The 27,966-nt window shown below is 38.0% G+C and overlaps 2 protein-coding genes across 6 annotated transcripts in view; one reads left to right on the top strand and one right to left on the bottom strand.

Moving 5' to 3' along the window:
* SON (SON DNA and RNA binding protein) overlaps positions 1–16,765 on the top strand; it is a 33,669-nt gene extending 16,904 nt beyond the window's left edge. Inside the window, exons 7-12 of one of the 4 annotated variants that reach the window (XM_050785957.1) lie at positions 6,476–6,586; positions 8,291–8,407; positions 12,601–12,748; positions 14,871–14,942; positions 15,055–15,170; positions 15,697–16,765. In XM_050785957.1, coding sequence (XP_050641914.1) covers positions 6,476–6,586; positions 8,291–8,407; positions 12,601–12,748; positions 14,871–14,942; positions 15,055–15,170; positions 15,697–15,855 — 723 coding nt within the window. In that variant the 3' untranslated portion in view covers positions 15,856–16,765. Of the gene's footprint in view, positions 1–6,475; positions 6,587–8,290; positions 8,408–11,058; positions 11,927–12,600; positions 12,749–14,870; positions 14,943–15,054; positions 15,171–15,643 lie in introns of those variants that run through there. The other 3 variants (XM_050785958.1, XM_050785959.1, XM_050785960.1) reach the window with 3 other exon arrangements.
* Positions 107–27,538, bottom strand: DONSON (DNA replication fork stabilization factor DONSON). Of its 2 annotated transcripts, XM_050785984.1 has the most exons (11): positions 27,146–27,538; positions 26,380–26,460; positions 24,811–25,014; positions 23,423–23,601; positions 22,347–22,525; positions 21,338–21,419; positions 21,121–21,225; positions 20,471–20,669; positions 18,572–18,784; positions 17,535–17,680; positions 107–184 (listed from the first exon to the last, which is right to left on the bottom strand). In XM_050785984.1, the coding sequence occupies exons 1-10, from the start codon at positions 27,458–27,460 to the stop codon at positions 17,543–17,545; spliced, it is 1,695 nt and encodes a 564-aa protein (XP_050641941.1). In that variant the 5' UTR covers positions 27,461–27,538; the 3' UTR covers positions 107–184; positions 17,535–17,542. The 2 variants fall into 2 exon arrangements, with proteins under 2 accessions (XP_050641941.1, XP_050641940.1); XM_050785983.1 differs by lacking the exon at positions 107–184 and having other exon boundaries at positions 17,130–17,680; positions 27,146–27,537.
* Between the last annotated feature and the right edge of the window lie 428 nt (positions 27,539–27,966).

Raw genomic sequence — 27,966 nt, 5'->3', positions numbered from 1 at the left:
TGGTTTCCAAAGCCCAGACTTTTGCCAAGGACTGGACTAGGTATCTGATGCCCATCTGGACATTTTTCTTGCAGTTCTTGCATATGTAGGTCAGAGACACCTGTACTCTTCACGGCAGGTTCCCTTCCTTGGCTTGGCCGTATCATCATCTTCCAGTAAACACCTCCAATTCAACAAATAAAACCTGTTTATAAAATCAGACCGTGAACAGAACCCAAATCAGAAACTTTTTGATAGCAGTACTTTTTTCCCCACGCTATTCACAGGTGACATTTTCACTTTTTTTTGTTTGACCTGCAGCATTTTGAGAACAAGTTCTATAGAGTGAAGCTGGACATGATAACTAGCCAGTGCAACTTACAGTTACTGGTGATAATCCGTATTCCCATGGGATTCAACAAGTGAAGCAAGTTATGCCATCACCAGTTAAGAGAGAGAGAGAGTTGGTTTGGATATTTTAGTGAGACCATTTGAGTTGTTAATCCCCAAATCAGGCTACCTGCATATCTCAAGAGAGAAAGGTTAACTGACATTTGCAGCTGACATAATCTTCTTGTAGCTGAATATAAACCATGATAAGAGGGTTGAACAGACTTACTTAGAAATCCTAATATGTATGCTTTTAGTAATTTCCTGCAGATTAAGCATTTAAAAAAGAGTTAGGAAAAAAAATAGGTAAGGAGAGAGTTTGTATGACAAATATTTTCCAGTGAAGTGAAGATTTAACAAATATTGCAGAATTCCAAGGGATCTTCCTGAGAAGATAAATGAGCATAACTGTTTTGAATTTCTTCAGTTCAGTCATGGGGAAAGTGCTTAGTAACTCCTGATGCTTACACTTTTTTGAGAGAGAGAGAGAGTGTGTGTGTGTGTGTATGTATGTGTATTTGAAATTTAGTACTTAGCCATTTTCAATCTCAACACTGTGGTGCCTTAGCCTTGTTTGTCATCAAAAGTTGTCAGATTTTAAAGGTTGAGGAGAATTATTCTTAAATCTGGTGGGAAAAGTTGATAGAGAAAGGTACTCAAATAATGGTGACATTATTATTTTTTGTTAAAAAAATTTTTTTTCTTACCAAAGAAGAATCCTAGAAGGTAAAATTATTTTACAATTCTTTTCAAAGGGCTAAATGAATAAAGCAGATGATGTCTCTTTTGGGACAATATATGTAACTATTTGATATAAAACCTCTTTAAGCTACTTACAAGATTAGACTGAAAAGAACATACAGATTAATTCTAAAGAGAAGAATCCCAAAATACTGGGGCAAAGAGACAGGATTGCCTTTTGCTTTCATATCTGCACTTTTACCTGGCAATAATGTTAAAACATGTAGAGGAAATAGTCACAATTTAAAATGTTTAGTTGTGGTTATTTAGCTACCATCTAAATATACTATATTGTATATATAGAAGGTAAAAGTAATGAATTTATTATTTATACAGTTAGTGTTATATATACCAACGTTGTGAAATACTTTTGGTAACATTTTATGGGAGCATTAACCCTTTTGATTCCTTGTTAGAGTTTGAAATAAAGGCTTCTAGAGTAAAAGGAGATAGTTCTTTTAAATGGTCAACCTTTGAAATGAATAGTAATTTTTATCTATGCCTTTTTCATTTTAATAAATATAAATGGAGTTTGTGGTTCTTTGTTCTTGAGCATAAAACATTTAGGCAAAGATCACAGATTTTATCTCCATAAGAGGGCTGAATTAGCTTTGCTATAATCCCTAATCCCACCAATTGTCTTGCATATGAATGCTCTTTGACATGAGTATGAATGGATAGACATTGTGGATGAAGCAGCATAAATCCATTTCTTATGGAAAAACAACTCATCAGACTGTGTGCGGTACTGCCATAGCATCGTCTTCATACTCAGAAACCAGCCAGCATCATCCTCAGTAAGGAGTGACTACAGAACTTTGACTGTATTTGTGTGAATTTGATTTATAAACAATGAAATAAAAAAGTTGGAAAACTAATATTTTAAAAATAGTCCTCAGGGGCATTAATTCTTGGTAATAAAGTTAGCAGAGGTTTATTGAGTAGAAGATTAGGATGTAATCTTTGACATAAGTGCAGTAATAACTCTACTCAACCATTACCATGGATTTAGTACCAATCAAATGTTTTAGGGGTCCAGAGGTAGTATTGTTAAGGTCTAGTGAATGCTTAGATGTTAAGATCATCTTTATCTTAAGCAGTTTGCTGGTTTGTATTACCAAATCATATTTCCACATCCCAATGGAATTAAATTTTTTTTAAATTTATAAGCTCTAAATGTATAGGAAAACTTGGAGTAAAATGGAAATTTTAATTGGAAATTAAACACATAGGTTCTGGCACTGCTAGAATGTGTAATATACAGCCTTGTTACTAATTCTTTTCTTCCTAGATTCTCTTATGTGGTTAACGCTGAATTTCTCTGAACCATTTAGTAGGTTATCTATTTGTTTTCCCCTTGTACTTCATTTAGTCTATTATACACTAGATAATTTTGTATGATACAATAAAAAGATTTGTAATTCACTTTTTAAAGCCAACCAAACACATAATGGGGACCTTCTGTGGCTTTAATTTTTATAGTTGTCATTTTGCTCTTGTATGCATGAACCTCTTTATATTTTAATATTTGCTAAATATTCTAAAATCATGTTTTATATACAGGCCAGATGCTTTTCTTTAGGTCTATTTTCTTATAGTTTGCCTTTTATGCCTGCTTTTAAGGTATCTGTGATTACCAATAATGGAAAATAATTTTCTGGTTATAGGTATTTTCCTTATCTGACTCACCCCATCCTAACAATTATCTTTAGCTCTTTTATATCCTTTCACTGATACTCTAAGAAGTCTCTTAAGATACTTGTTCTTTTTATTTCAACAGTTGTGTTAACAAAAGGAGTAAATTGATTTAGAAGAATTTCCTAAATGAGAAATAAAAATGTAAAAGGCCCTTACATGTATAATATAGATCATGAAATGCATGTTATATGGTGCCAACTGCATTATATAATTTCATTATTCCTCAGACACTTTTGTGGGTTTTATAAGTAGTAGTTGTCTGCTTTGTTGCTGAGGGAGAAAGAGTGAAGAATTTGGGCAGTTTTTATTAATCTGAGAATTGTAATTCGGGACACTTTTTATGTAAATTTCACCTTTTAGAGCAAAGGTGAAAGGTCAGTAAACATTTCCCCCATTATTAGAATATTACTACAGAATTATTTTTCTACATTAGGTAACGTGCTGGTCTATAGTGTATTGGTAAAAACTAAGGCTTGTTGATGACAACTTGATAATTGTATTCTACAGATTAAAGATTCTTTTTCCCAGTTTTTGGAAGGGCCTTTTACCATAATTTTGGTGCCTTTCTTACATTTCCAGTTTCTGAATATTAAAGGATAGTTAAGATTCTAAAGCTCTGTTGTCCAATATAGCAGTTACCAGCCACTGAAAAATCAGGTTTTTAATCACACTAGTTACACTTCAAGTGCTCAGTAGTGATCACTGCAGGAAGTTGTACTGGGCAATGCTGCTCTAAAGGGTAGCTGTGCTATTATGAGTGTTTCAATACTGATAAGTAACATCGGGTCTGACCCTTAAAAATTGCTGCTTTGGGGATTGTATTGGCTTTTTATTCCTTATTGTATAACTTGTGTTACCTTGAACGGCTGGAAACAGGCTTTTTGATGTAAACTTTAGAGGATCCTTACGAGGTTAAGATAATCTTCATTCATTCTACTTTGAGTGTGTTTTCGCATTTAAAAATAAAAATATGGCCAGGTGCAGTGGCTCACGCCTATAATCCCAGAACTTTGGGAGGCCATGGCGGGCGGATCACTTGAGGTCAGGAGTTCGAGACCAGCCTGACCATCATGGAGAAACCCCGTCTCTCCTAAAAATACAAAATTAGCAGGGGTTGGTGGCGCGTGCCTGTAATCCCAGCTACTCAGGAGGCTGAGGCAGGAGAATCACTTGAACCCAGGAGGCGGGAGGTTACAGTGAGCCAAGATTGTGCCGTTGCACTCCAGCCTGGGCAACAAGAGCGAAACTCCATCTCAAAAAAAAAAATATATATATATATATGAAACTAATAGTCAAATTACTATTTGGTAATACATTTTTGACATGAACTTGCAGCTCCCTTGGTAAGTCTGTTGAAGAATAAATGTTTTACTACCTCAGGAAAAACATAGTTGTAATTTTATTTAAATATCAAGGTTGCTATAGTAAAATTTCTTTGAGTCTGTTGAAGAATAAATGTTTTACTACCTCAGGAAAAACAGTTGTAATTTTATTTAAATATCAAGGTTGCTATAGTAAAATTCCTTTCAGAGTCATATGAATTTAATATGAAACACTAAGATTTGAAGAGTTCCATTCTGGGGATAAATGGTGAGGCATTTAGGTTACCTGTTTAATAAGGGCTAAGAGAGAAAAATATTCACGGTATAATAGTTTGCTTTCTACTTGGAAAGAATTAGTTTTATTCTAGAAGTTATATTTTAGAGCCATCTGAATAGATTCGTGGCTAATTTATAGTTGGAAATTAGGGATCAGGAGTTGGGATAGTGGGTAGACACATTTTCCCCAGTATCCTCTCAGATTTTAGCGTTTTTAGCATAAAAGCCTATTATTTATGTCTAAGCACACTTTAACACTTAGATTTATAGAGACTGCTAGGAAAAGCAAAGTAAGTGTGACAAGGTTAATGAGACAGTACTTGTCTCATGGTGTGCCTTCAAAAATTACCTTGATAATCCTAGCTGACAAAACATCTTAAGGTAGGCCTAGGGGGACGTGAATTTTCACCTGAAATATCTGCATTCTCATGTAAAGTCCCAAGAATCAAACAGACTTAACAAGTAAAAGACGAACATACTAAGTTTCTTAGTGTTTCAGTCTCACTTTGCTTAGATTAATATTTCTAATAGGTCTTAGAAATATTCTAATTTGTGTGATGATTTACTTAAATCGACTTAGCGAAATTATAGTTGAGATTCAATTTGAAAGATGTATTCTGCAGTTGCTTATTAGACTGTTTATAGATCTCTAGAAAGATTATATATTAAACAGTCTAATTACAGAAAAAATTAATTTTGTTTTCATTTTAAGAAGGCATTATATCAGAATCCATACTTTCTTAAAGAAAAACCTTGAGTTAGCTAAAGGAATATTAGTTAATTAGCAAGGTAACTAAGAATTATGGAGGATTAGAGGTTCTGGAGGATTAGAGGTTCTGGAGGATTAGAGGTTCTGAAGGTAAGAAAGATTGGTGAATCCTTATGCATGAGTTATAATTATTCTCATAGTCATACAGCCTTCTCTACTAGACAGGTCTTATTCTTAAAAGAAGTCTTTTATACATGATACATAGTCTTAATAACAACTAGCCTCTACTTGTAAAAAAGAAAATCCATAGCTGTTAGCTCTTTACTGACTTCCCCATGTTTGTTATGTTCATGCAGTGTCTACTTACTCTTTGTATATGAAAACAGCAAAACCTTCCATGTCAGATAAGCATTTTACAAAAATGAATGTTATTGTGTGAGATAACTAGATAATGTTAAGAACAAAAACCAAGAAATGAGTTGATACAGATCAACTCGAGCTTTTAATTTTAGAACATAAAAAGTACCAAATACTTATGTTGATGTGTTTTTCCTTCTGTGGTTAAACCTTCCACGAATCTGACAAATTAAGAATTGGCTCCAAAGATTACTTTTTAAAAAAAAGTTTCTTCCACTTGCCATAAGGTTTTAAAAGGTAGAATATGAGCTTTGAAAAGAAAGACCTACGACTTCAGACACTTAAAAGTGTTTCAGTTGATGTTATGGACTTCCACAGAAGTATTATAATTATAAATAGTATAATATTATACTTATAATAAGTAGTGTGTATAAACTGAAAACATGGTTTGCTTATGTATATCCTGAATATATTGTTTAAAGAAATTGGGTTCTTAAGACCAAAGTGTCCACAACAGGAAGATGTTAAAGATACGCTGATGAGTAAAAGAGCGATCATAATGATTTTCTGCTTGCTTATTCAATAATTTTGCTTACTGCTTCTGAAGGTTATGCTAATGAGTAAAATGAAAACTGCTAAGGAATGTAATAACCTTTACCACAGTTAAAAAAATTTGCAGTTTACTATAAATGGCTTTCAATCACGAAGGGTAGAGAGTTTTAAGTTCTTAATGGAATCGTCTATGATTATAGTTTGATATATATAATAGAAAACTGACTAAATTCAGTCAGATTTTGGGTTCAGTTCTGCTGCCTGTGTGATACTTTGTAATTTATCTTAATCCTTTTCTGTTTTCCAAGACTACTTTCTCTTTTTGAGTCTTCTCCCTATTTTCCAAGATTATTAGTATATAAGACTATTATTTTGTTTTTGACATGTAGCAACTAAAGATATGAGTACTTTTCAGAATTTAGGGGACTATTATCTGTGTTTTCTTTCGTAGCCTGTGGACATCTCTACAGCAATGAGTGAACGAGCACTTGCTCAGAAAAGACTCAGTGAGAATGCATTTGACCTTGAAGCCATGAGCATGTTAAATAGAGCTCAGGAAAGGGTATGTAGCAGTTTTTTTTTTTTAATTATTATGTACCTTCAGCCAACTCACACCAATGTACCAGTTTTAATGTCTAAATAAGAATTTCGCTAACTAGTTAAGTTGTAACATCATTTACCTTATTTTAAATGTCTTATTTTAAATGAAAGTGATTTGAGGCTTGATCATTTATTCAATAAATGTTTATTGTTTACTATGTGGCAGGAACTGTTTCTTGAGAGAACAAAATAGAAAAATTTCCCTGTCCTCAAGGAGTTTACAATCTGGTGTATAAAAACAACTAAGTGCCTACAACCCTATGAAATGTGTAGGTAGTAATAACTGCAATATTTCAGCTGAGAAAACTGAAGTAAAGAGTGGTTAAGGCCAGGCGTGGTGGCTGACGCCTGTAATCCCAGCACTTTGGGAGGCTGAGGTGGGGACAAGGAGTCAGGAATTCGAGATCAGCCTGGCCAATGTGGTGAAACCCCGTGTCTACTAAAAATACAGAAATTAGCTGGGCATGGTGGCGCACGCCTGTAATCCCAGTTACTCAGGAGGGTGAGGCAGAATTGCTTGAACCCAGGAGGCGGAGATTGCAGTGAGCCAAGATGGCGCCACTGTACTCCAGCCTGAGCAACAGAGTGAGAGACTGTCTTGAAGAAAAAGAAAAAAAAGAGTGATTACGTGATATCCATGGTCACACAACTAATTAGTGGGGGAACTGGGATTCAGACCCAAGCAATCTGAATCTGGAGTCTGTGCTGTTAACAATGGACAGCCTCTCCATTTCATTTCCTACTGTTTTATGGTAAATCAGTAAGTACATGTTCAGACAGGAAATACGTTGCTGATATAGCAAGGTGTTTAGTAAATCTAATTTGTGTGAATGACAGCTGATTCTTTATCACAACAAATGTTGGCGACTGAAAAAAAGTGTACAAGCTTTTTTAAAAAGTTGTTTTATGGCTGGGCACAGTGGCTCATGCCTGTTATCCCAGCACTTTGAAAGGCCGGGGTGGGTGGATCACTTGAGGTAAGGAGTTCAAGACTAGCCTGACCAACATGGAGAAACCCTGTCTCAACTAAAAATACAAAATTAGCCAGGCGTGGTGGCGCATGTCTGTAATCCCAGCTACTTTGGAGGTTGGGCAGGAGAATCGCTTGAACTCGGGAGGAAGAAGTTGCAGTGAGCAGACATTGCACCATTGCACTCCAGCCTGGACAACAAGAGTGAAACTCCATCTCAAAAAAAAGTTGTTTTATGTATTCAAGTGGACAGTTTCCTGTATTTAAACTCTTTAAACCTGTGTCATGAATTTAGTCTGTATTTATAATGTCTCAAAGGAAGTAATTAAGAATCCAGGCTGTCATGACATGTACTATAATACATTTGTATGAGATAGGTAGGAAGGGAGGGTGGGGACCCATTGCCATATGAGCTGTTATTTGCATTTTTAGTTTATCTGTATGACAGTTTGAAGAATATTAACAGCTGTATTTTTTAGTAGCCGTGCTTTTAGATACATTTCAAAATCTTATTAATAGAATTCACTAAATGTTGTCAAACTGCTTCTTTAGAAAGTAGGCAAACATTTAATGTTAAATATGGTTTAAAAGTTAAATATTTAAGTCTGCTTTTCAGCCATTTTTAGCGAATTATTACCAGTGACATTTTAATCAGGTAATTTTATTTAGTTAACTGAGACTACTACTTTTCTTCAGATTGATGCCTGGGCTCAGCTGAACTCTATTCCTGGCCAGTTCACAGGAAGTACAGGAGTACAGGTTTTGACACAAGAACAGTTGGCCAATACTGGTGCCCAAGCCTGGATTAAAAAGGTACACAGTATATGCACATATGAAAGTGTCAAACAAAGTTTAAATTTTTTGGAAACTTTATTAAAACTGCATGAAAAGACCAGTGACTCTAACCAAAGTTCCGAGTAAATTTGCTATGTGTATATGCTCCAGGGCGGACACTGAAGACGGACTGGATTCATGAGAAAATGGCAAATGTATAAATGTGGCTCAAGAGCCACTAATTTATAAGGTTATTTTAAAAATTGCTACTGCTGCTTTTGAAGGGGTGATTTAACTATATTTTGAACGCTAACAGCGTATCAGGTGCTGTTCAGAATATTCCACAGTTCCTGCTGGACTACTAACCTAATCATTTCAAAGCAGTGGTTCTCAAATTTTTCTTCATCATGGGATGCTTTATTACAGGTTTATTTTTGGTGGATCACTGCCCCCAAGAGCCCTCTACCATCTTAATTTTCCATTCCTCTATTCCTTTGTCCTTGCACCCCACCCGCTTCATTAGTGCCTGTGCCTTCTTGTAAGATCTCTTGGCCCCTGTTCCTTACTCCTCTTGTGACCTGTGGCCCAGGTCCTTTTGGTTGTCAGCTGCTGGTCACAGCAAGTGGTTGGGAGGCCCTAGTATTAGCTCTGCATGTGGTGATCTTGCCATGGGACTGGAAGGCTGAGGGAGGATGGCTGGAGTGGGGTGGGCTGTGGTGAAGGGGATGGGATGGAGATTAATCTGTGGACCACCATTTAGGCCCTAGTGGCCTCTGGTGATCCACAGGCTCAATTTGAGAACCACTAATTTCATGACAAAACAGATATGTAAGACCTAAAATCAAGGGAGAGGATGGACGCCTCATGCTACGAAGATGTAGGTGCATCTGGTTTCAGATTCTGCAGTGAGACCTGTGAACTCCACCTACGGCTGCCTCATCACTGGGGGAGTCTTAGGTGGCTAAGAAGGGCATTCTGAAGAAACACCTTCTGGTGAAGGGACAAAGATTGGTTGGATGGGTGATGGGAAATTTGTTACAGGAGTACTGGCAGCATAGCAGTGCTGAAACTGGGAGGCCGCGTGGTCTAATGGATTGGGAAGGTTTCTTTATCCTGTTGTACTCCTGACTCCTTGTATGATCGTGGGCAAGTAACTTTGGAATTTCAAAGTCTCCGAGGTGTCTAGTGGTAATCAGTAATGTGATGGTTACCTACAGAGAGTTGCTATGAGTGCCAGTGAATGAGCTGAATTTCTGAAAAATGAGACATTGGTTGCTTTGGGTATTTTAATCTTGTAACATTTATTTAAATTTTGATAGCTTTATCTTTGTTGATCTTACTAACAAATTAATATGAAACATCATGTATACTCACTATGCCTGCCTTTTTTGGGAAGTAGTTGCACTAATGTGTATAGTGAGTACACAGTTAGATTCATTAAGAAATTACAATTTCTGTAGTTTGCTGAGAGTTGGTGTTAGAATAAAGGTGAAAATATATATAGAAAAATATTTTAAAGATTGGATTAATCTTGGACTTCTGTATTATAGTTAGTATGAAAGTGATTTATATACTATTTGAAAAAATGTCTTACATCTTGGGCAGAACTATAAATGTACATGTATTTCTTTAGTTTTACTTTTTTAATACTGTTTAGTCTTGAAGCTTCAGCCAATATTTCAGGAAGTTAGAAATAAAGCTTATAGGTGTTAAAATAGGCACATAATACAGGCAATGTTCACTACTAAGTAGAAACTTCTGAATGTGCTTCCATTACAAAATTTTGGTCTTTATCTAATGATGTGCTGATCCATAATATTTGTATACTTCTAAATATGTTAATAACTTAAATAACTTTTAAAAAGTGAATCTTTTACTGACTCAATTGGTTTTCCCCTAAAACCAATTTCTTCTGGTATTTGCAGTCCTGTAGGCAGTTAACAGACTTTGAGTAAATAATTTTAAAATTTTAGTAGCACCTTTAAAAAAGACTTTGACTTCATATTTTATATAAGATATACTTTGGGAAGCAAATCATTTTGATAAACTATGCAATAAAGATATGTTCATCAGACCAAATTTTAAATTATAGTTAAAAGTAGAACTTACAGGAAAAGATTCATTTGTATAGAATTACTGAAGAATATTTGATGCTAGTATCAACTAAAAAAGAAACTTTTTAAAATTAAACATGGACCACAATATGTAGAAGTCATTAGGCAGCTGAAAATTTAACATGTATCATTCTTGTTAAATATCACAAAGATTATCTATTCATTAAATGTGTAATTGTGTTTAGAAAACCTGTCAAACGATCATTTTGGCTCTTCTTTAGTATAGTCCAGCATCCACCTATGTGTTAAAAAACACATGGAATACCAACATCCTCTGCGTTTTTAGTTTGTTGCAGTATATTTTTAGATTTTAAAAAAAGCAAAGTTTTATCAGTATTCTCATTAATCAGTAAAACACTTAAAATAGTTGGTTTAAAAGAACTTTTATTTCTGGAATGGAATGATTTGGATGTGACCTGATAAATAGAGTTTATTATTGTGGTCTCATTAAATTAATCAGCTTTTTCACATTGGGGTAAAGAAACAAATGACGATACTAGGGAATGGAAACAAAATTGGAAACTTGGGTTATCTGGGGATTTATATTGTACTCTGCACAGTTGCCCTTTTTTTTAGGAGTGTTCCCTGGAAAAGAGGGACGGATGAACCTGGAAGTAAGTAAAAGACATTCTAGGTGTGTAGCATCAAGGCAGTTAATATCCAAGCATCAGCTTTCTCTTTATACATCTACACTGCATGGCCTGCACCAAATAAGGAACTGAACCAGGGGTATGTTTTTACCTCCACAGCTGCCTCCTTCCATCAGAGCATCTTGATGAACTTAATGTCTAGTCACACATCATTGGCATGTTTTCTCCCCAGCATTTAATTATAAAGCTGGGAAACAAAAGATGATAGTTTTACTACTGCATACAAACATGTTTTTTTTTTTTTTTTACATTCAGTATTAACTTATCAATATAGGAGATGTGAATACATACTATTTCCTGAGCTACCAAAGTTTTTTTACTCTGTTGATAAGTTAATGACTTTTGCTATATGTATATTCATATATATATTTGGTAGAGAACATAAAAACCTAAAATTTAGTAACAAGGGGAAAATAAAGTATGATCTGGAGATACATGTTTCAAATTTTTAAAAAGTGGCCATAAAGATCAACAGTAGAATTTAATACTGTTTGTTATATGTACATGGATGCCCTTTAATAAGAGGCATTGAATATTTCTTAACCTGTAAAAATAAGTGTTGATCATGCTAATGTATATACTTGTGCATCTTAGGACATTAAGTGGTTTGCTGCTTTGATGGAAATTATGGTTCAGTGGGTTGGATACAAGAGAGATGATTGTTCACAGAATAACCTGTGAACTTTCACCCCTCTGTATGGAAACTTGTTTCAGGGCCAAATCCTTGTAGCTGTCTTCTTGCCCCGGTCAGTGCCAGCCGTACTATTCACAACATTGCTGCTACCGAGGCCTAGGTATGTAAACATTTAAGGAGTTTTTTAAAAGTCTTTTAACATCAAGCTAGGTTTTAAAAGAATTCAAATTCATTTTGGCATACTTACAGGATATTTTATGTGATTGTTTTCTATTTGTTACTGTGTAAATTTCAGGAGTTTTTTTTTTTTTGGCTGCTTTAGGGATTTTCTAAAGTAAAATATTTATACTTGCTTTATAGTAGAATGGGGAAGAAAACTTTGGATGACAACAGTATGCTTCTTCAGTGTCTAAACTATTTCTAAGTGATTTTTGGGCTTTATTCATAAACTAGGTACACCTGGGACAATTAATATCATTGATTGTTTTAACATTGCCTTCTTTTTATTTTGCAAGCTAAGAAGAGATACCAGTGAACCTAAATAGTGGACGAAAACAGGAGTGTTCTAATTTTTTTTTTTTTGAGGGGGGCACGAGGGCTACTGTTTCAAAACTGCCATTTACTTGTCTTATTTAACTTCTAAAATACTATTACGTTAATGTGAAAATAATCAGAACATACACACTACAGTATGTATATAGAGGAATTTACATTTAATTGCTATAACAGATCTAGAAGTAAAATAAGATTCCTCTTTTTAGAAAGTAAACAATGAATCTGTTACCACATTCTAACTGTAAAATGGGGACATTTTACCTTTCTTTCTTTGGATAGGATCAGTTCTTAAGAGCAGCCCCGGTAACTGGAGGAATGGGAGCCGTTTTGATGAGAAAAATGGGCTGGAGAGAAGGAGAAGGATTAGGAAAAAACAAAGAAGGCAATAAGGAACCCATTCTAGTTGATTTTAAGACAGACCGAAAAGGTAATAAGTTCTTTTTTGAAATGTTTATTAACACCTCCTTTAACATTACCTTTAATATATCCTTTTGAACCCAGTGATCTTGAACTGAAGGCATTTCTTGTATATATACAGCTATTTGTCAGAAAAAACATTAACCCCTTTTGGGGTTCACAGAAGCAGCTTACTTTTATATAACTATGGATAGAGACACCAGTTTGAACTTTTAAAAGGCACCTTTTGTTATGCTAGTTGCTAAATATGGAAATGTGTATATATCTAATTATATTATTACACCTCCAAATTCAACCAGATTTCATGTTTAGAAAACAGGATTTCCATTTTATTTTCTCTTGACAAAGAACCATCCTTATTTCTAGTTTGGTTTATTTTTTGTTATTTCCTATTACAATGCTGTTTAGTCTAGATTTCATAAACCCTGTTTGCTTTTTTTTTTTTGTTTTTTACAAGCTCAGTAGTTTAGTTGGGTTAGAGTATAGTAGACCAGCTGCTGACAATAATGTTACTTCTTCCTGTTGCCTGGTGTTAAGGCATTTTGGAACCATTAGCATTGACTGTATTTTCCTTTTACCTTCAGATACCTGGGTAGGACAGCACTGTGTCTTCCATGTAGCTTGTATGTAGTTGTTAAGTATTTAATCGTTCCCACAGATAACAGCTAATTGGCATCTTTTAAATAACTTCTTCCTTTGGAATAATGTAAGTGGAATCACGAGAGGCTTGCCAGCTCAGTATGATTTTTTATAGCTTGTTTAAACCTCATTTATAAAAGCTGGCAAATGTAAAACTGGGATTTATTTTCATCTTTGTAATCAAATAGTAAGTTGAAGCTAACTTCAACAGTTAATCTGTGTTAATGAATTTGGAAATGAACTAGCTCTGCACCAAATACTTTGGTGTAAGTATTGTACAATTTCAGGAAGCGTTCTCCTTGGAATTGTGGGACATGGCCTGACTGTAAGCTCTCGGAGAACCACAGATTTCCCAGGATAGGTTTGGAAAAGCTTGTATTAGCACGGAATTATTTAGCAAAGGTTGAAAAATTTCCTGTAACATACAAGATGAGCACCCCACATCTGGAAACCTGAAATGCTCTAAAGCAGAAAACTCTTTGAATACTGATATGATGCTCAAAGGAAATGCTCACTGGTGCATTTTGGATTTGAGCCTCTTCAGATTTGGGATGCTCGACCAGTAAATACAATGCAAATATTTGAAAACCTGGAATCATGCGACACACTTCTGGTCCCAAGCATTTTGGATAAGGAATACTCAACCTGTATATGGAATTGGGAAAGCAGTGTTTGGGTTTAGCAATATAGCTAATCCCCTTTGTAATAAGCCTATGGAGAGGGAGGTTATGTAGAAAGGTTATGTTCGTATTTTGAGAACATCTCCCATTTGTTAGGAAGGGAGAGGAGAGTTTGCTAGGAAAAAAGGGACCTATTTTATTTGGAGACAACCGCTTTTTTCACCTTTTTGGTGGCTTAAAATCCTAACCTTTTTTGGAAGAGTCTTAACTGAGGCTTTTTTGAGAGAGTAAATCTGCAGAAATCATTTGGCAATAAACTTTTTTTTTTTTTTTTTTTGAGATGGAGTTTTGCTCGTTGCCCAGGCTGTCAATGGCACGATCTTGACTCACTGCAACTTCCGCCTCCTGGGTTCAAGCGATTGGCCTGCCCCAGCCTCCCGAGTAGCTGGGATTACAGGCGCCCGCCACCACGCCCGGCTAATTTTTGTTTCTTTAGTAGAGACGGGGTTTCACCATGTTGGCCAGGCTGGTCTCAAACTCTTGACCTCAGGTGATCCACCCACCTCGGCCTCCCAAAGTGCTGGGATTACAGGCGTGAGCCACCGTGCCTCTGGCCATACTTAAATTTTTGTTTTCTGTTTACATTTGGTATTTATTACAATTTCTCATACCAAAGTCTATGAATATTAAATATAAATTTATATGCTGAAAAACAGTAAAAGAGAAGATTGATAGAGAAATCAAGTGTACTAGGAATCTGTTGATTTTATCTGAAGGCATACATTTTGAGGGTCAGACTCCTACAGAAGAATCTTTGTTTTAAAATGGTGCTTTGAAAGTTATTTAGTGAACAATCTTTTTTTTTTTTTAAAGGTCTTGTTGCAGTAGGAGAAAGAGCACAAAAGAGGTCTGGGAACTTCTCTGCTGCAATGAAAGATCTGTCAGGTGAGAGCACATTTTTGAATTTCCTCTTACCCTAATCCCACCTTGAATTCATTATTTGTTGCAGAAGTTGGTAGAAATAATTTAAAACTGGATATTTTTTCCCCCGCTGCAGGCAAACATCCTGTGTCTGCTTTGATGGAAATCTGTAATAAGAGAAGGTGGCAACCACCTGAATTTCTGTTGGTCCATGATAGTGGCCCTGATCATCGCAAACATTTTCTTTTTAGGGTAAATATGAATTTCTGCACTAATTGTATATATTTATTAATGTGATAACTTAGAGGGTGAGGGGTAAACATGACAGGATTAAGGTTCTGTTCATGGGTGGGGGATTTGTATTTGTAGTTAAGTGGTGGGGTTTTTAAACTGAAGGGTGCTTTCATATGACTTGTCAATGTCCTATTTTTTAAAAGATTGGAAAAAATTGGGCAAAATATAGTATACAATTTGTTATTTTCTAGTTGAATGTGGGGAATTAATTTAATACTTTTATCAGTCTTTTTCTCAATTTGGAGACCTGCTTTTAATTTGCAGTCCCTTTTCCCAAATGATTTGCTGCTTCTGGGTTGAGATTATAATTTGACTTACATAGTATGGGTTTTATATTTTTGTAAATTATTTTTCTAGCATTTAGTGAAAAATACAAAGCTAATAGATATTAAAGTTTGATGCTGTTCTTATTGTATGTTTTTCTTGAATAGGTATTGAGAAATGGAAGCCCTTACCAGCCCAATTGTATGTTTTTCTTGAATAGGTATTGATAAATGGAAGCGCTTACCAGCCCAGCTTTGCCAGCCCTAATAAGAAGCATGCTAAAGCCACAGCAGCTACTGTGGTTCTTCAAGCAATGGGCCTTGTACCAAAGGACCTCATGGCTAATGCCACTTGCTTCAGGAGTGCCTCACGTAGATAGATTGAGGTTTTATAATAATCATTTCAGATAATTTTACTCTGCATCACAATGTATTTCCTCTTTAATGTTGTAAATATTTGGCAATTTAAGACATTGTGTAAAAAGCAATCTGTAAAAACATCTCCAGGCTTTGATTTTTGTACCATGGAAATTGTATTTAACCATACAGGGTTTTGGTATGTTTATATCGTTTACCTTAGTGATGTATTTGTTTAAGTGGCTAACATCCAAACGATTGTTTGAAGGCATCAGAGTAATCTTCAGTGTGGAATGTTAAATAACGCTTTTATACTGTATTTTGTACTATGATGTAACTCCCCTTCCTTATGGCTAGGCTACTGTAACACTTGCCTGTAATCAGTGAAGGGCTGTGCACCTTGTACTATTTCACAATGGGTTCTGCTGGACAGATACTGGGCCAGTGTTATTGAGGTGATCAAGATCTGTTCCACAGGGCTATTGCCACAATCTCCCCTCAAAATTTTGTAGAGGTTCTAAAAAGAAAGTGGTATGTTGTGTGATGATCAGCACTAAGTCCTGCATTCCTGTTAAAGCCACTTGGGTCATAAGAAGGGAGTAAAAAATGAAGTCTGACTAGAATTCTACTATTGCAGAGGCCAAGTACATTTAGTATGGCATTGAGTTGTGATATAGTTTTACTTTGATGTGCATTTTGAATTTCAGCTACACCTAGATAGACGTAAAATGATAATTAAAATGCTGTAACCAACTTATCTAATAAAATCGGCAACCAGCCACTATTTTGTTGACTATGAGAAAGTTAAAGTTTATGTTAATTTTTAGGGTCCGATAGAATATTTCATGTGTATTACAGTGGTATTCATATGCTATGTCTCTAAACTTTATTTTCAAAAGCTTAAGGCCCAAATACAAACTTCTCTGGAATAAACGTGGTGTTTTATTTTCTGGATTATAAAGTGAACAAATACTTAGATACTATTATTTCTTTACCCAATGCTTTTGATTTCTAAGCACTTTTATTTTAAAAATGTGAATTATACAATCCCAACACACACAACACACACACACACACACACACACACCCCCACACCCTATAAGCACATTAAATACTACTTTGCCATGACAGCTCAGTGTGTACTTCACAATTCTTAACACTATTCTATGTGGAATACAAAATGCCTTTTTATCTGAATTAACATGCATTAGAGTTTTAGTATATGTGAAAATAAAGGAATTATAAATCAGTAGGAAAGATATTAAGGTAGAAGCATCACCAATCAGCTAGCTCAGTAGATGTTATCTATATTTATTTTCTACCTTTATGAAACAAGAACCTGCTAACAGTCTTAGGTAAATGGTAAAGTAACATATTTTTGCCCTGATGCCATTAGTCACAATGCCATGAGGTAACTGCTATGTGATTTCCCATTTGCAAGGAAACATTAATTCAGTTTCTACTCAATATACAATTAGGTTGTAGGGATACAGATAGCTCATTTGAGTTATCTGAGTTTTTCATCTTTGTATCTAAAAATCTAATCTGAAAATAGTAAAAGCAGAAAACACTGATTTAAAACCTTAGATGCTACTGTAATAAAAGTTATGTTTATAACATGTCAGTATATTCCTTCAACTTCAAGAATCTTGAATTTCCTTGCTAGAAGGCTTTTTTCCTCAAAGATTCCTTTTAGGCTTACTTTGGTGTTCAGGATCTCCAATTATAAATGTAGTCTCTCAGCACCACATTCCGTAAAGATGATTTCCCAAGTAATGGTATTTGACTAAGTTGCTCCAGAGTGTTAGGGTGCAAACCACAGTTAGTAAGCTCCTTATGAACAACCTCCTGTGGAAATGTGTATACAAGTCAGTAAAAAGCACATCAATCTTTAAACACAAAAGAGTTTCAAATAATTACTATGGAGACTGACAAATGTCTCATTCACGTGATTCATCCTATCAACAGAAGTTGATCCTAAGAATTTTTGTAGTGACAAAATCCCAAAACATTAATGGTTATTTTTATAAGTCTAGCCAACTGAGATGCATGAGATAATTTTAAAGGTCTTAATTATTCTAGCTCTAAAAACCTTAAGTATATTCAAAATTAAAGGCAAATATGGTTAAATAAATACCCACAGTGAATCATGTTTCCTTAAACTATAAAGGAATCAGGTACTACTGAGTTTTGGATCCAAGAGGAAATGAAAATAAAAGTTGTACCTTTTTGAAATGCGAAGTTCTTCAGTCACTGTTAAAACTGTATTTGGACTGAGCCCGGGCGCCATGGCTCAAGCCTGTAATCCCAACACTTTGGGAGGCCGAGGCAGGTGAATCACCTAAAGTCAGGAGTTCAAGACCAGCCTGGCCAATATGGTGAAACCCCGTCTCTAATAAAGATACAAAATATAGCCGGATATGGTGGCACATGCCTGTAATCCCAGCTACTTGGGAGGCTGAGGCAGAATTGTTTGAACCCAGGAGGCTGAGGTTGCAGCGAGCCGAGATCGCGTAGCTGCACTCCACCTGGGCAACAGCAAGATATCGTCTCAAAAAAAAAAAAAAAAAAAAAAAAAAATTGTACTTGGACTGAATTCATGAAAGCTATTCTTTCCTCTAGTAATTCGTAATTAAATAACAGTTTAATTACTTGAAACACAAAAGTGACTCAGCATAAATGACTCACTTCCCTCCAGCTAAACAACTAAAACAGTCTGCTCATAGGTGTCTTTCTTACCATATCAAGTACTTTGTCCACTGGCAGGCAGATGTTAAATACAGCAGTTGGCTCGTGTGGATATAGTACTGCAGAGAAAGACCCACTCTGTGAAGATTTGAGCAGCATGGTCAGTGAATGCAGAGAATGAGGCATGATAGGACCTGTAATCTCCAAACTAAACTGGTCTCTGTATCCAGAAAGAGCTTGTGTCTTCACATTTACACTTCGTGCCTTTATGAAAATTTAAAGAAAAGGAAAATTATGATCATCTCTCAACCTTTTGTCTAGCCAAAAATATGTTCAATATATTTCCATTTGGGGTTTCCTCTCTCTCTTTTTTTTTTTTTTTTTTTGAGACGGAGTCTCACGCTGTTGCCCAGGCTGGAGTGCAGTGGCGCGATCTCGGCTCACTGCAAGCTCCGCCTCCCAGGTTCCCGCCATTCTCCTGCCTCAGCCTCCTGAGTAGCTGGGACTACAGGCGCCCGCCACCGCGCCCGGCTAATTTTTTGTATTTTTAGTAGAGACGGGGTTTCACTGTGGTCTCGATCTCCTGACCTTGTGATCCGCCCGCCTCGGCCTCCCAAAGTGCTGGGATTACAGGCTTGAGCCACCGCGCCCGGCCGGTTTCCTCTCTTTAACAATTATGGAACAAAACTATTTCCCAAGACATCAAAACAATGTTACGTGAGTACAAATAGTAAATTTTCAGCATCCTCTCCATATTATGAGATTTTCAGGTGATGTATATTCCAGAGAATACCACTTTTTCATATGGTATTTTGTCTGATTTAATAACACATTGTCAATGCAGACTATTGGAAAAACAAAAATTTAAAGTCCATTCAATTTTATTACTAAGTAATAAAATTGTATGTATTTTGTATTTACATATATAATTTATTATGATTATAATCCCAGCACTTTGGGAGGCCAAGGTGGGAAGATCACTTGAGGTCAGGAGTTCAAGACCAGCCTGGCCAACATGGTGAAACCTTGTCTCTATTAAAAATACAAAAAAATTAGCCAGGCATGGATGGTGGTGTGAGCCTATAGTCCCAGCTACTTGGGAAGCTGAGGCAGAAGAATCGCTTGAGCCCGGTAGGCAGAGTTTGCAGTGAGCCAAGATCAAGCCACTGCCCTCCAGCCTGGGTGACAGCAAGACTGTCTCTAAATGAATGAGTGAATGAATGAATGAATGAATGCAGGGCGGCCAGGTGCAGCAGCTCATGCCTGTAATCCCAGTACTTTGGGAGGCCAAGGGAAGATCATGAGGTCAGGAGTTCAAGACCAGCTTGACCAATATGGCGAAAACCTGTCTCTACTAAAAATGCAAAAAAAAAAAAAAAAAAAAATTAGCCAGGCGTGGTGGTGCACACCTGTAATCACAGCTACTCAGGAGGCTGAGGCAGGAGAATCGCTTGAACCTAGGAGTCGGAGGTTGCAGTAAGCTGAGATCACACCACTGCACTCCAGCAGGTGACAGAGTGAGACACCCTCTTAAAACAAACAAACAAGAAAAAACAAAACAAAAAAAATAGCTAGGGTTGGTAATGTGTGCTTGTAATCCCAGCCACTCAGGAGGCTGAGGCACAGCACAAGAATCACTTGAACCTGGGAGGCAGGGGTTGTACTGAGTTGAGATCATGCCACTGCACTCCATCCAGCCTGAGCAGCAGCGCAAGACTCCGTCTCAAAAAGAAAATAAAAAGGATTTCATATAATTTACATATTTCCACATAATTTCTTTGATGTAACTGTCTTATAAAATTTTTTTTTTTAATGGGAGGAAAGCAAAGGGAAAATATGTACCAAGTAAAAATGCTACGAGGTTTTTTGTTTTTTTAAATCAAGAATTTATCCTATCAAACAAAGTAAAGTACTTTGTATTAACAGCTAGGTTATAGAGATTTTTATTACCTTAAGTATTTGCATTGTGGCACCTCGGAAAGCAACAGGGGACAAGAGGGTTGGAGGAAGTCCTGCCTGTGGACCTGAGGTAGCAACTAAACTCTTACAGTTAATCAAAAAATTGAGCAATGTAAAGGTGTTGATTCCTTTTACCAACACAACAGACTCAGGTCTGTGATCCATCTGTACTTCATGTTTCTCTTTACGACTGAAGATGACAATCAAGGAAATTGCAAAAGCAAATCTCACCTAATGTGTAAAGCAGTTATCTTGATTCTGAATCACCCAAGACTCCTTTTCCCCACAAAGAAATGGAAATCCTCTTGCTACCTCTCTTTACCGAATCATAAGGCATATGTTTCAATCAAAATGTTAACAATCTGAATTTGCTACAAACTGACACCTGAACCTAATTTCTTCTCTAGTCAAAACACACCTATTCTCCCACAAAGAATCACAATTGAACGTTTTGATTAAAAAAGGTTTAACAGTTCACCATTTATTACTTAGGGGCTTATTTAATATTACAATGGACAATTAGTTTTAATATGATCTGAAGATAATTCAAGATTATAGTCATATAAAACTGCCAATGTTAAACTTCTCACTAACGTCATTCAATGAAAATTAATTCTAATTAACAGCAACTGAAAGGATACAGCTTGATAGAAAGTATGTCTGGCTTTTTAATTTTATCTTGCACACCCATCTCTTCCAGCCAGGAAAAACTTTCCTCTTCGTCCTCATCACTGATGGCTTGCTCCCTAGGAAATTGCTACAGTTAGAGTCCCTATTTCTCAAAGCTGCTCTTGTACAAATCTATTTCATGAGTCTGTAAGTCAGTGGATGACATAAAAAGTTATTTTAATCACATACTCCCCATATCCCAAGCTTGTTCCAGATGCTGTCTCCTTCTTATAGCCACTTTCTTTTATTAAAGGCAGAGAAAATTCAATACCTACATGAGGAAAAAAAATGTAACTGAGTTTTCATGTAAAGTATTTAACAGGCAAGCTGTACTTTTAGAGTGTAAAAAATTTGAAATGTTGGTTTTTATAAATGATCTATTAAGGCAGTAGAGTTTTCAAGCTTTCTTCACAAACCTACATACATGCATAAAACATATCTCCTTGAAAGAGGTTCCGGAGACAACACATACATGTGACACTCTTTTGTCAGTTACACTGTATCCCAGTTCACTTTTTGAAAAAGCACTGATTGGGCCCATTAGACAGATTTTATGACCCACTAATGGGTTTCCTCAGTTTGAAAATTATGTTATTAAAAGGGTAACTGGTACTACATAAGAGTTTGTAGAAGAGTATATTCACATGGTGACTATCTGGCCCAGTATGTGTTTTATTTTAGAGATCAGAGAAGGGAACACTATGTGGAAGGAACAGTTTAAATCAGGAGTCCCTAACCCGTGCGCTGTGGACTGGTACCCACGTATGGCCTGTTAGAAACCGGGCCGCACAGCAGGAGGTGAGCGACTGGTGAGTGAACATTACTGCCTGAGCTCCACCTCCCTGTCACATCAGTGGTCGCATTAGATTCTCATAGGGGCACGAATCCTATTGTGAACTGCACATGTGAGGCATCTAGGTTGTGCCCTCCTTATAAGAATGATGATCTGATGTGTAACAGCTTCATCCCGAAACCATCCTCCCCACCGTCCTTGAAACTGATCCCTAGTGCCAAAAAGTTGGGGGACTGCTGGATTAAATAATTGTGGGGGAGGAAAAAAAAACCTAGAAATAAAGAAATAATATATTTCTTAATGTTGCTAATTAACTGGTAAAAGGCATTTTAAATTCAAATACTTTTAGGCTAAAACAAGTTTACTATATAGTATAGTATTCTCACTTTAAACCTAAACTTTTACCTTCATTTCTCATAGCTTCTCTTAAACCTCGAGTTGTAGGAGATATGAGAGCTGTGATTAAGTCACTTCCAGCTAATCCTGCTGCTCGGAAGAGGACAGTAAACTGATAGGTACAAACGTAGAAATAGGGGCAAAGTTTTGTCTTCAGCAAATTATATAGAGAAGTAAAGCTCACGGACCTATGAAGTAAAAACATTTTCTTTAGGTATTATTAAACATTTAATGCAATGTTTATAATTCTGTATAATTCAGTTTGATACCTGGTTTAAAACACAGCACAAATATTTTAGATAATGGTTTGAATTTTTGTGGTTATGTATGACTTAGCTTTAAAGGACTGAAATTGGTTATGAGGACTCGCTGATGACTTCTCAATACTTTAACAGTGTATACCACTTAAACACTTACTTTGTCTTTAAACAAAACTTAATTGAGAATTGCTTGCTGACTTTCTCTGAGCTGCTGATAAAAAAGAAGTAGAGACTGACAAGAAGTAGCATTAAAGAATTAGGGGTGTGTGTGTACTTTTTTTTTTTTTTGAGACAGAGTTTCGCTCTGTCACCCAGGCTGGCAGTGGGGCGATCTGGAGTCTCAGTTCACTGCAAGCTCCGCTTCCCGGGTTCATGCCATTCTCCTGCCTCAGCCTCCTGAGTAGCTGGGACTACAGGCACCTGCCACCATGCCCGGCTAATTTTTTTTGTATTTTTAGTAGAGACGGGGTTTCACCGTGTTAGCCAGGATGGTCTCAACCTCCTGACCTCATGATCTGCCCGCCTCGGCCTCCTCAAGTGTTGGGATTACAGGCGTGAGCCACTGCGCCCGGCCTGTCGGTCTGTATATATTTAACCAACACTTACATATATTCTACCACAATTGGGTAAAGAATGAATAACAGCTAAAAAACAACAACAAAAAAGTAAACAGTTTACGTGTTCGTTATTAACAGGTTCAGATAAAATTCACAAGGATCTAGATACCCTTCTGCCATTAACGTATCCAGTCACAAATATGATAGAGAATACTGCTAAAATAAAAATTCACTATTGAATTACACAAATTTTTCTTACTAATCTTACCAGTCACTCATTAAAACATGCTGCAGGGTTGCATCATTTGACCAAGGACTTGTCTTTCCAGCCATTTTTCTATCAGCTCCAATACGAGGGAACAGTGGTAGCCAAGACAAAGCAGGGTGGAGCCAATAGATAAGGCTCTGCTGGAAGGCACAACGGAGCTCAGTGGAGAGTTTGGGATCCTAAATCCAAAGGTGACAGTGGAGAGTTTTTGCCCATTGAGAAATACATAATTTTTTTGAAGATAATATATAGCAAACACTTAGGTCTAAGAATCTTTACTGCTTTCTATAGGAAAGCATTAATAACTGTTATAGGAATGAAAACACAATTTATCCTTATTTGGGCCAGATGTAATGTTAAACCACAGTATCAGAACATTTAAACATAGATGGGAACATCTGCCTGTTTCTACCATTCTTAAGGACAATTCACTACCTTTTTTATCATGAGGAATAGGGGTGGACATGTGCGTATAGGTAACACTATGTCCCGCCCTCTCTCCAAAATGCTGTTTTAAAAGTAGCCAGTAAACACTGATATGGCAAATCACAAATCATCCTAATCTATTTATTGAAACGATGTATAATATACCAAGATCTGTTTCAGGGTAATCCTTTTTTAACCTAGTTTGAGACTTCAAAAAAAATTTTTTAAGATACAGTCTCACTCTGTCACCGAGGCTAGAGTACAGTGGCGCAATCACAGCTCACTGCAGCCCTGACCTCCTGGGCTTAAACAATCCTCCCATCTCAGCCTCCCAAGTCGCTGGGACTATCGGCACCCACCACCATGCTCAGCTATTTTTTTTTTTTTGTAGAGACGGGGTCTCACTACATTGCTCAGGCTGGTCTCAAGCAATCCTCCCACCTCAGCCTCCCAAAGTGCTGAGATTACAGGCATGGGCTATTGTGCCCAGCCTCCCAGTTTTGAGTTGATGCTTTAAAACAATCAAAATGTATTTCGCTAAAACTATTCTAGAACTCACAAACTCCCCCAAATTTATAAAATTTTCCTTATACAGGTAAGAAAATCAGTAAATCCATCAGCCCTTGCAATCCCACTCAATTGCTTTTCACTTCTTTCTTTGTATTTTCTTTCTCAAAAAGCCTTAGAGAAAAATAATTTAACAATTCTTGCCTGCAACACTGATTAATTTGCAGTACAAGTCTCTAAATTTATGAGCAATTACTCAATCTGACTTAAAAAAAAAAAAAGGTATGAAAGCACCATAAGCACCATTTGGGAAAGACAAAATTTCCTAAGTCTTTGTATCTTTAAATTTCCAAAGAAAAACTTAATGGAAGGTAGTATCTCTGCTATTTTTCAAAGGAGATCATTTCACACTTAATTTGTTACTTTAACACATAACTATTTTATTTCAGAGTTACCTGTATACTTTTAGGCAAAGTAACTTCTGTTGCCCTACAATGCTGGACAAGACCTTGAGCTTCTTCCTGTGCTTTCAAATGATCTGCCCAGGTAAAGGGTTGAGAAGAGGTGAAAAGGAGTCGGGTTTTAATACTCCAGTCCACAGGTAACTCAGTATTTTCTGAGGACGGAATATCAGACTCGGAGAACGATACATGTGAAGTCTTTAGAAAACAAAGAATGCAAAAAATTAGTCGAGTATTAAGAAAAAAACCTTCAACCTAAAGATTTTATCAGCTAACATACTCATGATCACTGAAAAGTAAAAATCATATAAACTGTATAATAAATAACACGAAAAATATATTACATACTATAAAAAAAAGTCTGAAAGGAGTCACACTAAACTTTTAACCGTGGTTATTTGTGGGAAGAGGGAATTTGTTGTTGTTGGGGGTAGGGGTTGTGGACGGGCAGATTTCACTTTTTAGTTTTTACAGTTCTTCATGGTAGTATAGATGTCTGTATTGAAGTAGAAATATTCCAAGTCTTTAAACATTTTGGATCTTTTAAGCCTCTGAAACTCTGCATCCAGGGCTAACAAAGCCCATATTTAAGAAACATTTTCTGACTTCATGTATTTCCCCTCAATCTGTCTGCTGTCCTTTCATGTCAACATTCTCCACGATACAAGAATTTTTTTTTTTTTTTTTTAATTGAGACAGAGTCTCCCTCTGTCGCCTAGGCTGGAGTGAAGTGGTGTGATCTCGGCTCAGTGCCAACCTCTACCACCTGGGTTCAACCGACTATCATGCCTCGGCCTCCCCAGTAGCTGGGACTACAGGCATGCGCCACGACGCCTGGCTAGTTTTTTTTGTATTTTCAGTCGAGGCAGGGTTTCGCCATGTTGGCCAGGGTGTTCTCAAACTCCTGACCTCAGGTGATCCGCCTGCCTCAGCCTCTCAAAGATTACAGGCATGAACCACCATGCCCGGCCAAGGATTCTTTTATATCACAATAAAATATCAGAGAAGGGGGAACTATCTTTGATAGACCATAAGAAGGTCACTTATTTACAAGAGAAACTGGGTCTTGGAGAACTCTTCTAGCCTGTTCCCATTAGGACAAACCGCATTTATCAAACTACACAGCACAACAGTAGCGGTTGGGGAATGGAAACGTGTGTATGTTAGCGCAGGGGAGCAACGAGGTTCAGTGCTATGCAACAACCTGTGGAGGTGGGCCAGGAGGGCTGGCTCTGAGTGATGAGCTGGAGAAGTCAACTGCCCAAAGAAGAGTATTAAAAACTGTTAGAGGGTAAAAGACAACCCCCATGTCTATTAGGCCTATTTTAGCACTGGCTATCTTTACAGTCATCATTACTGTATCAAACCAACTCCTTTACCTTGGCTGATGTCGTATCTTCACCCCTGGTATTTTCACCCCTGATCAAGCCTCTCTGTAAAACTACTTTCCAAGCAAAATGCTTCTGAGAAGTATAAATGTAGTTTTAAAAACTGGCTCAAATCCTAGCTAGGAAAAAAAAGTTTATACAAATACACATTCTAATGATATTTAAAAAGTATTACCTGGGGTAATTCAGTAACAGTTGTTCTTTCAGGGAACTTCTCTTCCCATAGCAAATCATTTTCTTGATTAGAATCTAAAAACTGAGGTTAAAAATATTGTCCTTTAAATTTTAAAGGATGCTGAAGTTTGCATTATGTACAGAGCCTCACCTGGCATACACGCTTCTCAATAAATCCAAGTGCACCCAAATTCAGACACACCCCATCCAATCTATGAGTTTCAACACTTCAGTTTTGTGCCTGAACTTTAGTATCAAAATTGAGGGGAACAAGGACCGGTGTTTCCAACAGAAAGATCCAAAAGGCTTTGGATAGGACAAATGCTAGGGAATTCTGACCCCACGAATCCTCAACATTCCCCCATCCCCACAATAATTTGGAGTGCGTGAGAGAAGGGAGGCCCTGAATCACGGGGGAAGCAGGGTTTGTCACCTGCCCCATCGAACAGCATCCTTGCAAGATGGGGGTCTCAGGGTTTTTCGAGCTCTCTTCTAAGTCACCTTTAAGTCCTCCAAGGGGCCCCTCACTTTCCTCGGGAACGCGTCCCGTGAGTACAGCCCGCAGCGGGACAGCCGGAGGCGCGCTCTTCCCGCAAATCCGGCCTTGCCAGAGCCGCGGCTCCCAGCGCGGGGCACCCTAAAGCCACGGGCGGCCGAAGTCTTCGCGCCCATTTCCTTGCCTCCAACGCGAGGACTTTCCACCCCCGATTCACAGCTGGCTCAACCCATGACAGAGCCCCTTGGCGGCCAGGCTACAAGACACTCACCGGGCCCGGCGCCTCCGGCTGCTCGCGGGCCGGCCCGTCGGGGGGCTCCGCGGCGACCCGCGGTCGGTTGTCCAGGCGGGCGAAAGGGTTCCTCCGGGCAGCGGCCCGGCCGCCGCCACCGCCTCTGCCCCCCGCGGCAGGGAAAGGGCGAAGGTGCAGCCCCGCCGCCAGGGCGGCTCGGCGGGCCGCCGGCTCCGGCAGCTCACGGGGCGGGGAGGCGGCAGCTCCACGGCTCCGGGCCCTTTTCCGTCGGAGCCGCACTACCTCGGGCGGCTTTCGGAAGCTGGGTGAGTAGCAGGGAACCGATAGGGCCATGACGCGAGAAGGCTGAGGACTGCCGGCCGCCCCGCAGAGCCTTCCCGCGCTCGCCGGGCCCGCCCCCGACGTGGCGCCGCGCCTCGCTCCAGTCCCCGACGCGGTCCCGCCCCGCCCCGCCCCGCCCCGCCCCGCCCCCGCCGGTTCCTAGCGGAGCATGCGCAGCGGGCAGCCCGCGAGACCCAGCCCACGGCCGCGATCCCCGGAGGCCGTCAACGCCCACTGTCCTAGCGGTGACCCTGCCCTGGCGCTTCTGCCGGGTCCTCGACAGGAGTCCAATCGCCAGGTTCAGCGACGCTTCTGGAAAGCGTGCGATCCAGGGCGCTGATGTGCACTACCCTGTGGGGCACCGAAATAGCTGAACGCTATTTAAGCCCGCAGCAGGGATGTGATCAGCCCAGGGTTTGGCGCCAGGATGAAAAGGAAACAAACTTGAGCTGCGGCCATGGGCTGCTGCTTCCACAAACTTGAGAGAGGGCAGTGGCTGCTGCTCTCAATAGGCAAGG

This window comes from Macaca thibetana, chromosome 3 (assembly GCF_024542745.1).
Source record: "Macaca thibetana thibetana isolate TM-01 chromosome 3, ASM2454274v1, whole genome shotgun sequence".
NCBI classification, from domain to species: domain Eukaryota; kingdom Metazoa; phylum Chordata; class Mammalia; order Primates; family Cercopithecidae; genus Macaca; species Macaca thibetana.
This window is presented reverse-complemented; position numbering and strand designations above follow the sequence as displayed.

Excerpts from the sequence above, each read along its gene's own strand:
- DONSON (XM_050785984.1), bottom strand. The coding sequence starts at position 27,460 with ATGGCCCTATCGGTTCCCTGCTACTCACCCAGCTTCCGAAAGCCGCCC. Across the intron at positions 20,670-21,120 it reads GACATACTTTCTATCAAGCT|TCGTAAAGAGAAACATGAAG; the intron begins GTATCCTTTCAG and ends TGTCATCTTCAG. Across the intron at positions 18,785-20,470 it reads CCACAATGCAAATACTTAAG|GCACGAAGTGTAAATGTGAA; the intron begins GTAATAAAAATC and ends ATTTTCATAAAG.